At 47.3% G+C, this 13,904-nt stretch overlaps 2 protein-coding genes across 6 annotated transcripts; both read right to left on the reverse strand.

The window, feature by feature from the left end:
- Positions 1–7,083: 7,083 nt before the first annotated feature.
- LOC136549322 (4-coumarate--CoA ligase-like 7) lies at positions 7,084–9,639 on the reverse strand. 2 transcript variants are annotated; one of them, XM_066540559.1, is made up of 6 exons: positions 8,614–9,639; positions 8,267–8,456; positions 7,949–8,094; positions 7,757–7,824; positions 7,517–7,619; positions 7,084–7,390 (listed from the first exon to the last, which is right to left on the reverse strand). In XM_066540559.1, exons 1-6 carry the CDS (start codon positions 9,625–9,627, stop codon positions 7,265–7,267), a joined length of 1,647 nt encoding a protein of 548 aa, XP_066396656.1. In that variant the 5' UTR covers positions 9,628–9,639; the 3' UTR covers positions 7,084–7,264. The 2 variants fall into 2 exon arrangements, with proteins under 2 accessions (XP_066396656.1, XP_066396655.1); XM_066540558.1 differs by having other exon boundaries at positions 7,949–8,099; positions 8,267–8,475.
- A 78-nt stretch (positions 9,640–9,717) lies between these two features.
- LOC136549325 (4-coumarate--CoA ligase-like 9) lies at positions 9,718–12,538 on the reverse strand. Of its 4 annotated transcripts, none has more exons than XR_010781871.1 (6): positions 12,269–12,538; positions 11,969–12,191; positions 11,294–11,439; positions 11,089–11,156; positions 10,878–10,997; positions 9,718–9,755 (listed from the first exon to the last, which is right to left on the reverse strand). XR_010781871.1 is itself a non-coding variant. In XM_066540562.1 (5 exons), the coding sequence occupies exons 1-5, from the start codon at positions 12,371–12,373 to the stop codon at positions 10,955–10,957; spliced, it is 585 nt and encodes a 194-aa protein (XP_066396659.1). In that variant the 5' UTR covers positions 12,374–12,538; the 3' UTR covers positions 10,646–10,954. The 4 variants fall into 4 exon arrangements, 1 of the variants encoding a protein (XP_066396659.1); XR_010781869.1 differs by lacking the exon at positions 9,718–9,755 and adding an exon at positions 10,640–10,773; XR_010781870.1 differs by lacking the exon at positions 9,718–9,755 and adding an exon at positions 10,704–10,769.
- Positions 12,539–13,904: the final 1,366 nt, after the last annotated feature.

Raw genomic sequence — 13,904 nt, forward strand, 5'->3', positions numbered from 1 at the left:
TTTTAGGAGTAAGGTCACACAAACATATACCACTAGTACTTTAAGTACGGGGAAGCTCCTACACAACTAGTAAGCAAAAGCATAAAGCTCCTAAGCTCAATAGCAATGCTCAACAACAAAGCAACTAATGCCAAATTAGAGAGCATAAATTACTTAGCTACACAAACTAAGCAATGTGACTAACAAGGTTACTAAAACCAAATTAGTCAAGCAAGGGAGCTACTTCTATGCTACACATGCAAGAAGGTAACTAGCAAGCTACTAAAGCTAAACTAGTCACAAGAGCAACTACATAAGCACAATATAAATGAAAGTAATACAAACTTGCGTTGCGCGGAATGCAGACCACCAAGAAGATGATGAAGACAATGTTGACACGGTGATTTTCTTCCGAGGTTCACTTGGTTGCCACCAAGCTACGTCACCGTTGTGTTGACCGCTCACTTGGTGGTTCGGCGGCTAATTGGCATCACCCGTCAAGCCCGCACGTTGGGCACTGTAAGAACCTACCCTGAAAGTGAGGGTAGCTCAATGACACGCTTTACTAGAGTTGCTCTTCGTGATTTCTGCGGGGTGAGCATAATCTTCCTCACAAATCCTTCTCCGGAGCACCACACAATCTTCTCGCGTGCTTCAACGTAGTCATAAGCCACCAAGCCATCTAGGAGGTGGCAACCTCCAAGAGTAACAAGCACCACCAGCTTACAACTCGATCATCTAGTGCCACTCGATGCAACCTTGAAGGGTCGAGATGGCGGACTAGAGGGGGGGTGAATAGTCTTTTCTAAAACTTAATCACGTTGGCTAACTGAAACAAGTGTGGAATTAAAACTATTGGTCTAGCCAAGACAACACCCCTCTATATATGTTCTCTAGCACCTTCCAAAGATACTAATTTTACAACTAAGGTGTCGGGCTAGCTAGAGCTCACCTAACCAATGCTAGGAGCAAGGTCACACAAACCTATGCCTCTAGTACTTTAAGCAACAAGGGAGCTCCTACACATGCTAGTAAGTAAAAGCACAAAGCCAACTAAGCTCACTAGCAATGCTCAATAACAAGGCAACCAATGCCAAATTAGAGAGCGCAAATACTTAGCTACACAAACTAAGCAATGTGACTAACAAGGTTACACAAACCAAATTAGCTACGCACGGGAGCTACTTCTATGCTACACAAGCAAGAAGGTAACTAGTAAGCTACACAAGCTAACTAATTTCAAGAGCAACTACACAAGCTTAATATGTATAAAAGTAATTGCAAGCTTGTGTAACGGGGATGCAAACCAACGGGAAGAATAAGGTTGACACGATGATTTTTCTCCCGAGGTTCACGTGTTTGCTAACACGCTAGTCCTCGTTGTGTCAACCGCTCACTTGGTGGTTCGGCAGCTAATTAGCATCACCCGCTAAGCCCGCACGTCGAGCGCCGCAAGAACCTACCCATTGAGTGAGGGTAGCTCAATGACACACTTTACTAAAGTTGCTCTTCGTGGCTCCTGTGGGGCGAGCACAAGTGCCCCTCACAAGCACTTCTCCGGAGCGCCGCATAAGCTTCTTGCGCGCTTCGACGGAGACCACCACCAAGCCGTCTAGGAGGTGGCAACCTCCAAGAGTAACAAGCACCACCGGCTTGCAACTCGATCACCTAGTGCCACTCGATGCAATCGCACTAGAATTGCTCACTCACACAATCGAATGATCACTATCAAGTATATGTGTGATGGAGAGCTCCCAAGCACTCACAAGCATGGACACTAAGTCCCTTGTGGTGCTCCACACCAGCCATGGCTGAAGGCCACTTCTATTTATAGCTCCAAGGGCTAAACTAGCCATTACCCCTTCACTGGGCAACGATCGGGCCGACCGGACGCTCCAATCGTGTTGACCGGACGCTGGACCTTCCAGCGTCCGGTCGCCTATAGACGGCCACGTGTCCTGGTTCCAACGGTCACTTGACCTGACCGGACGTAGCAGCTTTCACTGATCGGACGCTGAACCCCCAGCGTCTGGTCGTTTCCAGTAAGGTATCGACCTCGACCGGACGCGTCCGGTCACACTTGATTGGACACAGCCAGCGTCCAGTCACACTCCAGCTTCTGTGTCATCGTACGTCAGCCTGACCGGACGCAGCCTGCCAGCGTCCGGTGCATTCAGATCCAGCGTTCGGTCAGTTGACCGACGCCAGCATCTTCGCGATCAACTCGTTTTCACTTCTAACTTCATCACCCTTGCTCCAATGTGCCACCCACAAGAATTTGCATCCGGCGCAATAGAAAATAGGCATTTCATTTTCCCGAAAGCTCCAAATCCCATCTCACCCCTGCAAACACCACCTCCTTTGTAAATGTGCCAACATCACCAAGTGTACACCACCATGTGTATGTGTGTTAGCATTTTCATAATCATTTCCCAAAGGATGTTAGCCACTCAACTTGCCACGCCACTCGATCCTAGCGACAATGCAAAGTTAGATCACTCGAGTGGCATTAGATGACCGATATGCAAACAAGTTTGCCCCTCTTGATAGTACAGCCATCTATCCTAAACCCGGTCATAAACTTCTCTACACACCTATGACCGGTGAAATGAAATGCCCTAGGTTATACCTTTGCCTTGCGTATTCTATTACATCTCCTTCAATGTCGATGCAACACATGCACCAACACGATCAACAATGATATGATCCACTTCATATCATCACGTGATCATATTGGTTCATCGATCTTGACTTCACTTGCTCTTCACCGTTGCCATCGTCCATCGGCGCCAAGTCTTGCTCAAGCTTCACCGCCACGCGGTCCATCACTCCAAAGCCTTCGACTTGCCCTTCACACTTGCAACCGGTCCATCAAGCCAAGTCTTGTTTTGATCTTCTCCACCTTGATCACATGACTCAATGTCATGTCTCATGTGCATTTAAGCTCCTTCATCATCACATATGTGAGCTTTGCAACATTTCCAAGCCATTTTCACCTTCATGGCATATGTTGCTCACACACATATACCTGTAGACTAATCACCTGTGTATCTCACATAAACATAATTAGTCCACCTAAGTTGTCACTCAATTACCAAAACCAAACAAGGACCTTTCAAACCTTCACGATGCAATCATACTAGAATCGCTCGCTCACTCGATCGGATGATCACTATCAAGCACAAGTGAGTTGGAGGGCTCCCAAGCACTCCCCAAGCATGGACACTCAGTCCCAAGGGTGCTCAATCAACCGAATACCCGAGCTCTACCTCTATTTATAGCCTCTAACTCTCTAAGCCAAATAGAGCTGTTGGAGCAAAATTGTACTTTCTGCGAGGGCATCGGACATGGCAGTGCGGTCACCGGACATGGGGTGGCGGTGCCCCCCAACGGTCGAATTCCAACGGCTATTTCAACTAGCCGTTGTAGACCTGGCACTGATGAAAGGTCCTAATGGCTAGAGAGGGGGTGAATAGCCTATTAAAAATTTCTACAACAACACTTAGCAAACCGGTTAGACAAATATGAGGTGAAACGAGTGTTACGCTAGCCTACTAAAAATGCAAGCCATCTACCATAATTCTAGTTTTTATAGTCTCTATCCACACAATGGCTATGTCACTACACAAAGGGGGTGTTTGGTTGGACCTCCTAAATTTTAGTCGTTGTCCTATTGAATGTTTAGACACATGCATGGAGTATTAAATATAGACTAATTATGAAACTAATTACATAGTTTGCGACTAATTTGCGAGACAAATCTTTTAAGCCTAATTAGGCTATGATTTGACAATGTTTTGCTACATTAAACATGTGCTAATGATGGATTAATTAGGCTTAAAAATTCATCTCGTGGAGTACTGACGAATTATATAATTTGTTTTTTATTAGTATCCGAACACCCCATGCAACATCCTCCTAACATACCTCCTAAATTTTAGTCGCGGGAACCAAACACCCCCTAAGTTAGTGTGCTCTCAAAGGCTAACTAAAGAGCCACACTAACCAAACTAACCAGCTCTCACGACTAGCTACACTAAAGAGCTTGACAACTAGTTTACAGTAATGTAAATAGAGAGAGAGAAAGATGGTTATACCATTGTGGCAAGTGACCAATGAGTGAATACCAATGAATACCATGGAGACAATCAATACACAATGATTTTCCCTCCGAGGTTCACTTGCTTGCCGGCAAGCTAATCTCCGTTGTGGTGATTCACTCACTTAGAGGTTCACACGCTAATTGACATCACACGCTAAACTCTTAATAGGATATCGCACAACAACAACATAAGATGAGGATCACACAAGCCACGAGCAATTTATTAGAGTACCTTTTGGCTCTCCACCGGGGAAAGGATCAAGAACCCCTTACAATCACCACAATTGGAGCTAGAGACAATCACCAACCTATGCTCGATGATCCTCGCTGCTCTAAGCCGTCTCGATGGTGGCAACCACTAAGAGTAACAAGTAAATCCCGCAACAGAACACGAACACCAAGTGCCTCTAGATGCAAACACTCAAGCAATGCACTTAGATTCTCTCCTAATCTCACAAAGATGATGAATCAATGATGGAGATGAGTGGGAGGGCTTTGGCTAAGCTCATAAGGTTGCTATGTCAATGTAAATGACCAAGAGAGTGAGCTAGAGCCGACCAAACGCCTTATATAAGCGTCCCCTCAAAATAGAGCCGTTAGGCTCTCACTGTAGCCCAACTCAGGGCGACCGGACATGCCAGTCAGATCGACCGAATAGGCCAACCCTAGTGTCCGATCACTGATCGTCGTCCATGTGTCCCCCATGTTCAACGACATCTGCACGATCTCAACAGTCAAGTGACTCAGCGCAACCCCTAAGTCATGATTGGACACACAGGCAAGCTAACCGGACACACTACGCCTGCGTTAGGTCCTCACGTGCCTACGCACCAACACCCAGCGACCAGACGCACTGATGGAATGACCGGATGCTCCAATAACGTGGAGTCTGATCACTTACAGAGAACATCTAGAGCAACATTTTCTCGATCGGACGTGTCCAATGTACCTCGATCGAAACCCAGCTCAGCGTCCGGTGCAATCCCTAGGTTACACAGCCTTGGCTTCTTCTGACCAGACTCACCACTGTCTCGTCCGATCACATTTTGACCTAGCGTCCGGTCACTTCAACAACAGAGCCTGAGTATGCCAACTTCATCTAAAATTGATCGGACACTGCTCCCCCGTGTCACACTATGCCTACGTCAGGTCCTCACGCGCCTGCGCACCAACACCCAGTGACTAGATGCACCCAATGGAATGACCGGACACTCCAATAATGTGGAGTCTGATCACTTCCAGAGAGCATCTAGAGCAGCATTTTCTCGATCAAACACATCCGGTGTACCTCGACCGGACCCAGCTCAGCGTCGGTGCAATACCCTAGGTTACATAGCCTCGACTTCTTCTGACCCGGACTCACCACTGTCGCGTCTGGTCACTTCAACAACAGAAGCCCGAGCGCGCCAACTTCATCTAAAATTGATCGACGTTGCTCCCCCGTGTCCGGTCACTGTTTCACAGTGACAATCACCTCCCTTTACTTTACTAACCTTCTCCACCATTGCTCAACTGTGCCAAACACCAAGTGTATCACCTTGTTGTACGTATTGTTAGCATATTTTCACAAATATTTTCAAGGGTGTTGGCTCTCCACTAGATCCTAAATGCATATGCAATGAGTTAGAGCATCTAGTGGCACTTTGAAACCGCATTTCGATACGAGGTTTTACCCTTTCTTAATAGTACGGCTATAGATCCTAAATGTGATTACACTCACTAAGTGTCTTGATCACCGAAATGAAAAAGCTCCTATAAGTTTTACCTTTGCCTTGAGCTTTTTGTTTTTCTCTTCTTCTCTTCAGTCCTAGCACTTGATCCATCAGTCACCATGGCATCATCATCATCATGATCTTCACTATTGCTTCATCACTTGGAATAGTGCTACCTATCTTATAATTATTTTCATAAACTAGGTTAGCATTTAGGGTTTTATCAATTCACCAAAACCAAACTAGAGCTTTTAACCGAACAGGTAGGGGCGATGCCACTGCCACAGGGTGGCGGTTCCCCCGACGGTGCTCGTGCTTGTTTTCCTCCCTCTCTAGATTAATAGGGTGGTACACTGGACATAGGGTGGCGGTGCTCATGGCGGTGCCCCCTTAGCTCAACACCGAAAACAACAGCCTCAGGAAAAACACGACGGTGGACCGGACAGCACCCAGCGTGTGCACTGTCCATGCCGTTGTGGATATCTATACCCGAGTATCCGAGCCAAAAGATTAATGAGCGTCACGTCGCCTCATCCAAGGTGAGGACACAACTGTGGCCTCGTCAAACCCCAAGGGCAGGCCAGCAAGGCCTCGTCCAACTCCAAGGACAAGGTTTCTGCCTCATCCGACCCTAGGGGCCGGGCCATGCCACGTCCAACTCCGAGGATGAGGTTTTCGCCTCGTCCGACCCCAAGGCATGGGCTCCAACTCCAAGGACAAGGTTTTCGCCTCATTCAAGAAGAAGCCGAGCAATGGGGCAGTCCGGTGGAACTCACGGAATCGGCCGCGGAAGCCGGTGTCGGAAACAATGCGGCCCTAGCGCTTGCAGACGAGCGCGGCGTGGAGGAGGCTCGGGAGGTCGTGCGGTGGAATGCGGAGGAGGATCTCCCCCACGAGCACGTCCATCAGCGCCGGCGGCGCCATGCTGCTCGCCGCGGGTCCGAGCTAGGGTTTGGTCGGCTGAGCTGCGCGTGGTGGATTGGGCATTTGGGCAGTGTCATCTGAGGGGCAGCTCTGATCCTGACAGGTGGGGTCACGGGTGCAGCCACAGAAGAGGGGAGGAGGGATAGCTCTGAGTCTCTGACCCTGCCAGCTGGGTCTCATTATGATTTTTTTTTTCTAAAATAAAATTATGATCGAATTGTAGATTGTTTGCAGTAGCTGATATATAATCTCAGTATATATACATGTATTTAAACAATGGGGATGCCCACCCTAACAATGCATATACACACACACACACACACACACACACACACACACACACACACACACACACACACACATATATATATATATATATATATATTTCAAATTCACACTTACTCAATTACTCAATGTCTCAAACTGATTTCAGATGTGATATATGCTACATTTATACAGTCATGGTGAGGGCGTGACACACTGACATCATGTTGCAACTGATCTACCTACTTATCCAACAAAAAATGACATCGCATACAACTACATGCTATAGCTTGGAGCTGATACGCCGCAATGCTAGCTTGGCCAAGTCCTTGCGTAAAATCTTACCCGCCACATTTTTCGGTATCGAATCCACAAGGAAAACATGGTGGATTCGCTTGTAGTGCACAACCTGCATGACAAGCGATAACGGTTATTGGGCCCAAGCTTATTGCTGAATCAACTCAACAAAGCTCCCTCTTTTCTTTTCTTTTTCAAAAAAGAAAAAAAAAATTGTTGTGTTGAGCCAGCAGCAAACCTGTTTGGCGACGAACTCTTTGATGTGTGATTCGTGCAAGTGGCTTCCTGGGCGCCTGACGATGAACGCTACCGGCAACTCTCCAGACTCGTCATCAGGGTATCTGTGTTTTGAAGAATAGTTAGTTAGCATGAATATTCCATTAGTGTCTTTTCCCTTTGAAGAAAATGTTCCATTAGTGTCATGCAGAGTCGATTTCTCTTTTCTCATGTTTTCTGGGTGTATGTAATGTATACTTACGGGACAACTGCGGCTTCATCGATATCTGGGTGTGTCTGAAGCAGGTTTTCGAGCTCTGCAGGAGGCACCTGAATGAAATGAAACAGATTCCATCAGGAGAGAAGGCAAGCTCACACTGAAAGTCTGTAACAGATGCTCTGCTAGGCCATGGGATTATAACTGATTAGAAAATCTTAAACGCTGGGCAGATACCTGGTAGCCTTTGTACTTAATTAACTCTTTCAGCCTGTCCACAATGTAAATGAACCCGTCTTGGTCAATATAACAAACATCTCCTGTCCTCAACCATCCTTCACTGTCCAAGATCTCGGATGTAGAATCCTTCTGGCCAAGGTAACCTACGCTAGTGCCCAAATGCGACAAAGTGTCACAGAAGTTTCAGTTTAATGTCAAGGTGATGACGAAATAATCAAGCAAGAACAGGCATCATCATGATATACACTAGCAAAACTAGAACACTGATACTGAATCATATATAGCTCAATGCATGGTTATGAATGGACCTGCTACCTTTCATTACAAAAGGGCCTCGGACCCAAAGCTCCCCTGGCACACCAGGCGGCAGGGCAGCCCCTGTTTCTGGATGAACAATCCTCGCTTGGGCGCCCCATAAAAGACGGCCCACGGATCCAATTCGCGCGCTTTCTTCGTCTCCAACAGCACGGCAGAAACCGGATGTAGTCTCCGTAAGACCATACCCCTTTTACCAATTGCAGATACTGTAACAATTAGTATAATTCCAACTGACCACTTGGGCGGGCATCAGATTGCTTGCAAGTGATTTAATTTGTATGAACCAGTAACGATAATCTCTGAACAAGAATCGAAAAACATGAACCGGCAGCAGTGAAACCAACCTGGGCAAGGCTTACGCCGGGGAACTTGCGCGAGAAGCGCGCAATGAGGTCAGCCGCGACGGGCGCGCCGCCGCAGGTCACCGCCTTGAGCGTGGACACGCGGGGGGTGGCCGCCGCGTCCTCCTCGGCGGCCCGCACGATGGCCAGCAGCGCCGGGGGCGCCAGCGCCAGGCGCGTTACTCCAAACCTTGGTATATCAGCTAGGACCGCCGTGGCATCGAACCTCCTCCTGGCCGTGTGCAGCACCAGCGTGTGCGCCGCCGACGGCACCCTGAGGCAGAGGATGAAGCCATAGATATGGAAGAGGGGCACGGCGACCATAAACACCTCCGGCCCCGGCGCCGGCGCCTGCGTGGCGATGTTGGGCATGAGGTTGCGGTGGGTGATCACGACCGCCTTGCCGCGCCCCGTGGTGCCCGACGAGTACAGCACCGCCGCCGGGTCCGACTGGCGCACCACCGCCGCCGCCGCGTCGTCCTCGGGCTCGTGCAGCAGGAACGAGAGGAACGTCGGGGAGTCGAGCAGCACGGTGCGGAGCCCGGGAGGGAGCTTGCCCCTGGTGCCCGCGACGGCGAAGGCGACGCGGGGGTTGGAGAGCGCGAGCAGGCGGGAGACCTCGGCGGCGGTGAGCGCCGGGTTGGCAGGGGACACGACGGCGCCGACGGCCATGAGCGCGTAGTAGAGCACGGGGACGTGGACGCCGGCGGGCGCGAGGACGAAGGCGACGTCGCCCGGGGCGAGGCGGACGCGGGCGCGGAGTGCGGCAGCGAGCGCGCGGGTCCTGGACAGGAACGCCGGGAACGGGACGGCCGCGCCGGTGCCGGCGTCGACGAGCGCCGGGCGGGACGACGGGGGCAGCGGGTCGGGGAGGAAGGACAGCGCGAAGGCCGGGAAGGAGAGCGGGAGGTCCGGCGGAGGTAGCGGCGCCGGCGAACGCAGGCTGTGGAACGTCCTCGTGGCCGCGCAGTAGCCGCTGCGCGGGTCGATGTCAGGGTCGGACGGAGACGGCGGCATGGGTGCTGTGCTTCGCCGGGGCGGTTGGTGCGCGCGTGTACGAGTACGACGGCGAGGTGGGCAGGGTGGCGGCTGGACACTGACGGCTGCTGAATCAAGTCAAGAGACCTGCACGGCTCGGAAGGCAACTGGCCACCGGACACGGTAGCAAAAAATAATGGCCACGGTTTAGCATAAGCCAAATTTCAGCATCAACAAACAGGATGAATAATAAAAAAACGTTGCGTCCGATTGCCAATCTACCATGGCCAATCAGTTGGCAGGCTTCTGCTCACGGTTGGAAAATATATATCTGGAATACCCAGCCACTTCCAGCTTTTCTAGAAACTATGCTTTTGGGTGCAGTGGAATGAAAAGCTTAGGATCGACATCTATCTGCAGAGAATGCTGATTGCTTCTATTTTCTGTTCTTGGGGTTCTTGATTTACTGCTGGCCTGCAGCAGAGAATGCCACTTGTTTCTATTTTCTTCAAGTTCTTGATGTACTGGTAGATTTTCTCTAATCAAGAGATCTGTCAAATTTGGTTTCAATCTGATCAATGGACTAATATGGCAGATATTTGAATTTAACTTTTTGTTGTTTAGAGTTCCACTGTTTAGTTGCCTACTATGTGCTTGCTAATTAAAACAATCTTTTAGCATTTCAGAGGAGTTCAAGACGCTGGTGGGAAAAGTACCCGTCCTGAACTGAATGAAGAACTTACACTCTGCAATTCCTATTAGACTGTTATGCATTCATCTCCATATCATCTCTCCCTTTCTTTCCTAAATTTGTTATCAGTGTTGTTTTGCCCCTATCCTTTCGAAACTGAACGAATATTGGTGGATGTGCCAAATATTTGAATTTAATTTTTGATGTTTGCAGTTCCACAACTAAAATAAAATTATGATCATATTGGTTATTGGAGACACGTTTGGAGTGGCTACGAATAATAATACTCCAGGGTACAAATTCATCAGAGTACGTAGTATCTGATATAATCTCAATCTATAGATATTTAAACAATGCATATAATTTAAAATTCACACTTACTCAATTACTCTCAATGTCTTAAACTGATTACAAACGTGATATCTGCTAGAACTTTTATACAGTCATGGCGATGGCGTGACACCCTGACATCACGTTGCAACTGATCTACCTACCTATCCAACAAAAAATGACATCACATACAATGCAACTACATACTATAGCTTGGAGCTAATACGCCGCAATGCTAGCTTGGCCAAGTCCTTCCGTAGAATCTTACCTGCCGCATTTTGTGGTATGGAATCCACAAGAAAAAACATGGTGGATTCTCTTGTAGTGCACAACCTGCATGGCAAATTATAACGCTACCGGCAACTCTCCAGCCTCGTCATCAGGGTATCTGTATTATGAAGAAGAGTTATTGTAATATTCCATTAGTGTCTTTTTTTAAAGGATTGATTCTCATGTTTTCTGGGTGTATGTGTACTTACGGGACAACTGCGGCTTCAACAATATCTGGGTGTGTCTGAAGCAGGCTTTCCAGCTCTGCAGGAGGCACCTGAATGAAACATATACTATGCCATCAGGATTCAGGGGAGAAGGCAAGCTGACACTGAAAGTCTGTAACAGATGCTCTGCTAGGTCATGGGATTATTATTGCTAATTAGAAAATTTAAAACACTAGCAGATAGATACCTGGTAGCCTTTGTACTTAATTAACTCCTTCAGCCTGTCCACAGTGTAAATGAACCCGTCTTGGTCAATATAACAAACATCTCCTGTCCTCAACCATCCTTCACTGTCCAAGATCTCAGATGTAGAATCCTCCTCGCCATGGTAACCTACGCTAACGCCCAAAAGGGACAAAGTGTCGCTGAAGTTTCAGTTTAGTGTCAGGGTGATGGCGAAAATAATCGAGTAGCAACAGGCATCACGTTATGCACTAGCAAAATTAGAACACTGATACTGAATCATGTAGCTTAAATTAACTGACAACATCCACATGAAAGGACCGCATCGGAATGCCAACAATTTTTTTTCTTTTTTTCTTTTTGTGAAGTTTATTTACATTTTCTGTAAACAAGTGCAAGGTTGGTGGCATCTTTTCTTTGGTGGCTGAAGAAACAAATACACACTCTAAATGCTGAAACTCTTGTCCAACTTATAAAACTCTCTTATAGGACATTACTAGTGTGGTCATACCGAAGTTATCTGAATCTGACTATGCAATACCCCGTGAAGCCACTGAAACTATAGCTATCAGGACAAGGTCCTCTTAAAAGCAACGTCATTATTTTATATGAGCAAAGTGGATTATAGCATAGTGTTTTACTACTAGATAGACTAATTGCATGCTGATATGGACCTTACCTTTCATTACAAAAGGGCCTCGGACCCAAAGCTCCCCTGGCACATCAGGAGGCATGGCAGCCCCTGTTTCTGGATGAACAATCTTCACTTCAGCGCCCCATGAAAGACGGCCCACGGATCCAATTCGCGCGCTTTCTTCCTCCCCAACAGCACGGCAGAAACCGGCTGTAGTCTCCGTGAGACCATACCCCGTTTGCCAATTGGAAATAACAATTCGTATAATCTACAGATAATTGCAAGTGGTTTGTATCAACCAGTAACGATAATCTCTGAACTAAGAATCGAAAGGCATGAACTTGCAGTAACGATAATCTCCGGCGTGCGCAGGCTGTGGAATGTCTTCGTGGACGCGCAGTAGCCGCTGCGCGGGTCGATGTCGGCGTCGGACGCAGACGGCGGCGGCATGGGTGCTTCGCCGGGGCGGTTGGTGCGCGCGAGTGGCGGGGTGGCGGTGCGCTGAGGCTAAGGCTAGGCTGAATAGTAGGAGAGGAGTCGCCAGCGTGCCGCGTCACTCGACACTTGGACAGCGATACATCTACAGGATGGCACCTTGTCTTTTCTATAGTACCAAGATTTCCATTCTACCACTTTGTGCAGGGCACAGTTGCAGCAACAAATTCAGGCATATATACACGCTCCTTCCATGACAGAAGGACCGATTGTTATGTAGTGTATGTAAACCCATAGCAGGGCACAGTTGCATTGCTAATTAGTATGGTTGGATATTAGTTGTGTCGCTTGCATTTTCAGGTTTCTGGTTTTGGCATTAAAATTCTGACATTCTGAATCGATCTACCATGAGATTTTCTTCCTACATAAACATTTGGTGATCTTTAAGAGAAGCCTGGCTTGTTGAATGCAAATCGCAATAATGGTAAGCTGTTAATCCAAGACTAGTACTTACTTGTAGAGAGCTAGAGGCGGAACCTACAGGATAAAACCCTTTTGTACAACTTCAAACATATGTGGATAAAAGACTTTTGTAGAAAAACAAAAATAAATTTTCCTCCCTAAACTATAGCCATAATTTAGGTTTTCTCATCGAAATCCAAATGCGAGCAAACTGTCTCTATTCAACTTTCAAAACCATTTAAATTACCCCTTCTTGTTTCGGTTACAGGTGATTTCCAAGATGGTTCCCTTACATTTTAATTAAAAAAATAAACTCATGCTAAAGTTTTAAACCACAAAAAAAATTCTATAAATTTCTAAAATTCCAAGAGAATCATAATAGGTAGCTAGATTGGAACACAGTAAACCCAAACAAGTATTCACAGCCCATGAAAAAAAAACATATCTAGAAGCCAATGGCGGAGCCAAGCGTCCTGTTCACTTAGCTTATAAGCCATACTTTTTCAGCCAACGAATAATATTTTTCTCTCACAATAAATCAGTCAATGATACTTTCAACCATGGCTTATCAGCCAAACGAACGGGACGAAGGCCCACCCACCATGGGCCGGTGCCCCCAGGCTCAACAAAACCTGGCACCTGCATGCTCCAATAAGAATTGTTAGCATCGCAGGTATTCCAGCTGGTTACTGTCGTTCCTGTTTTTCTTTTTCTAAAATCTACATGTTCATGAAGATGATGCTAGGATCCTTGGCAGCCGAATAAACAAAACAAATCAAATTGTTTACTATTCGGCCAAAAGTGTGCGCCATGAATTCCTCCTTTATTAAATAGTAATATAATATCAACTTAACATTAACGTCGTCGGGACCCACTACACTAGAGGAACTTGTACTAGAAAGATGGATTAGCTTAAAATTAATGTGGTTCTCTAATTTTGCTTTCATATACAATGCTCTATACTATGTGTTAGGTTCTATTTGACAGGGCTCCGGCTCTAGCTTCTCGCGGCTCCATGGAAGAAGTCCTGCTAAACGGTGTAGGGTCGAGATGTCGGACTATAGGGGGTGAATAGTCCTTTCTA

Source organism: Miscanthus floridulus, chromosome 4 (assembly GCF_019320115.1).
Source record: "Miscanthus floridulus cultivar M001 chromosome 4, ASM1932011v1, whole genome shotgun sequence".
Taxonomy (NCBI): Eukaryota; Viridiplantae; Streptophyta; class Magnoliopsida; order Poales; family Poaceae; genus Miscanthus; species Miscanthus floridulus.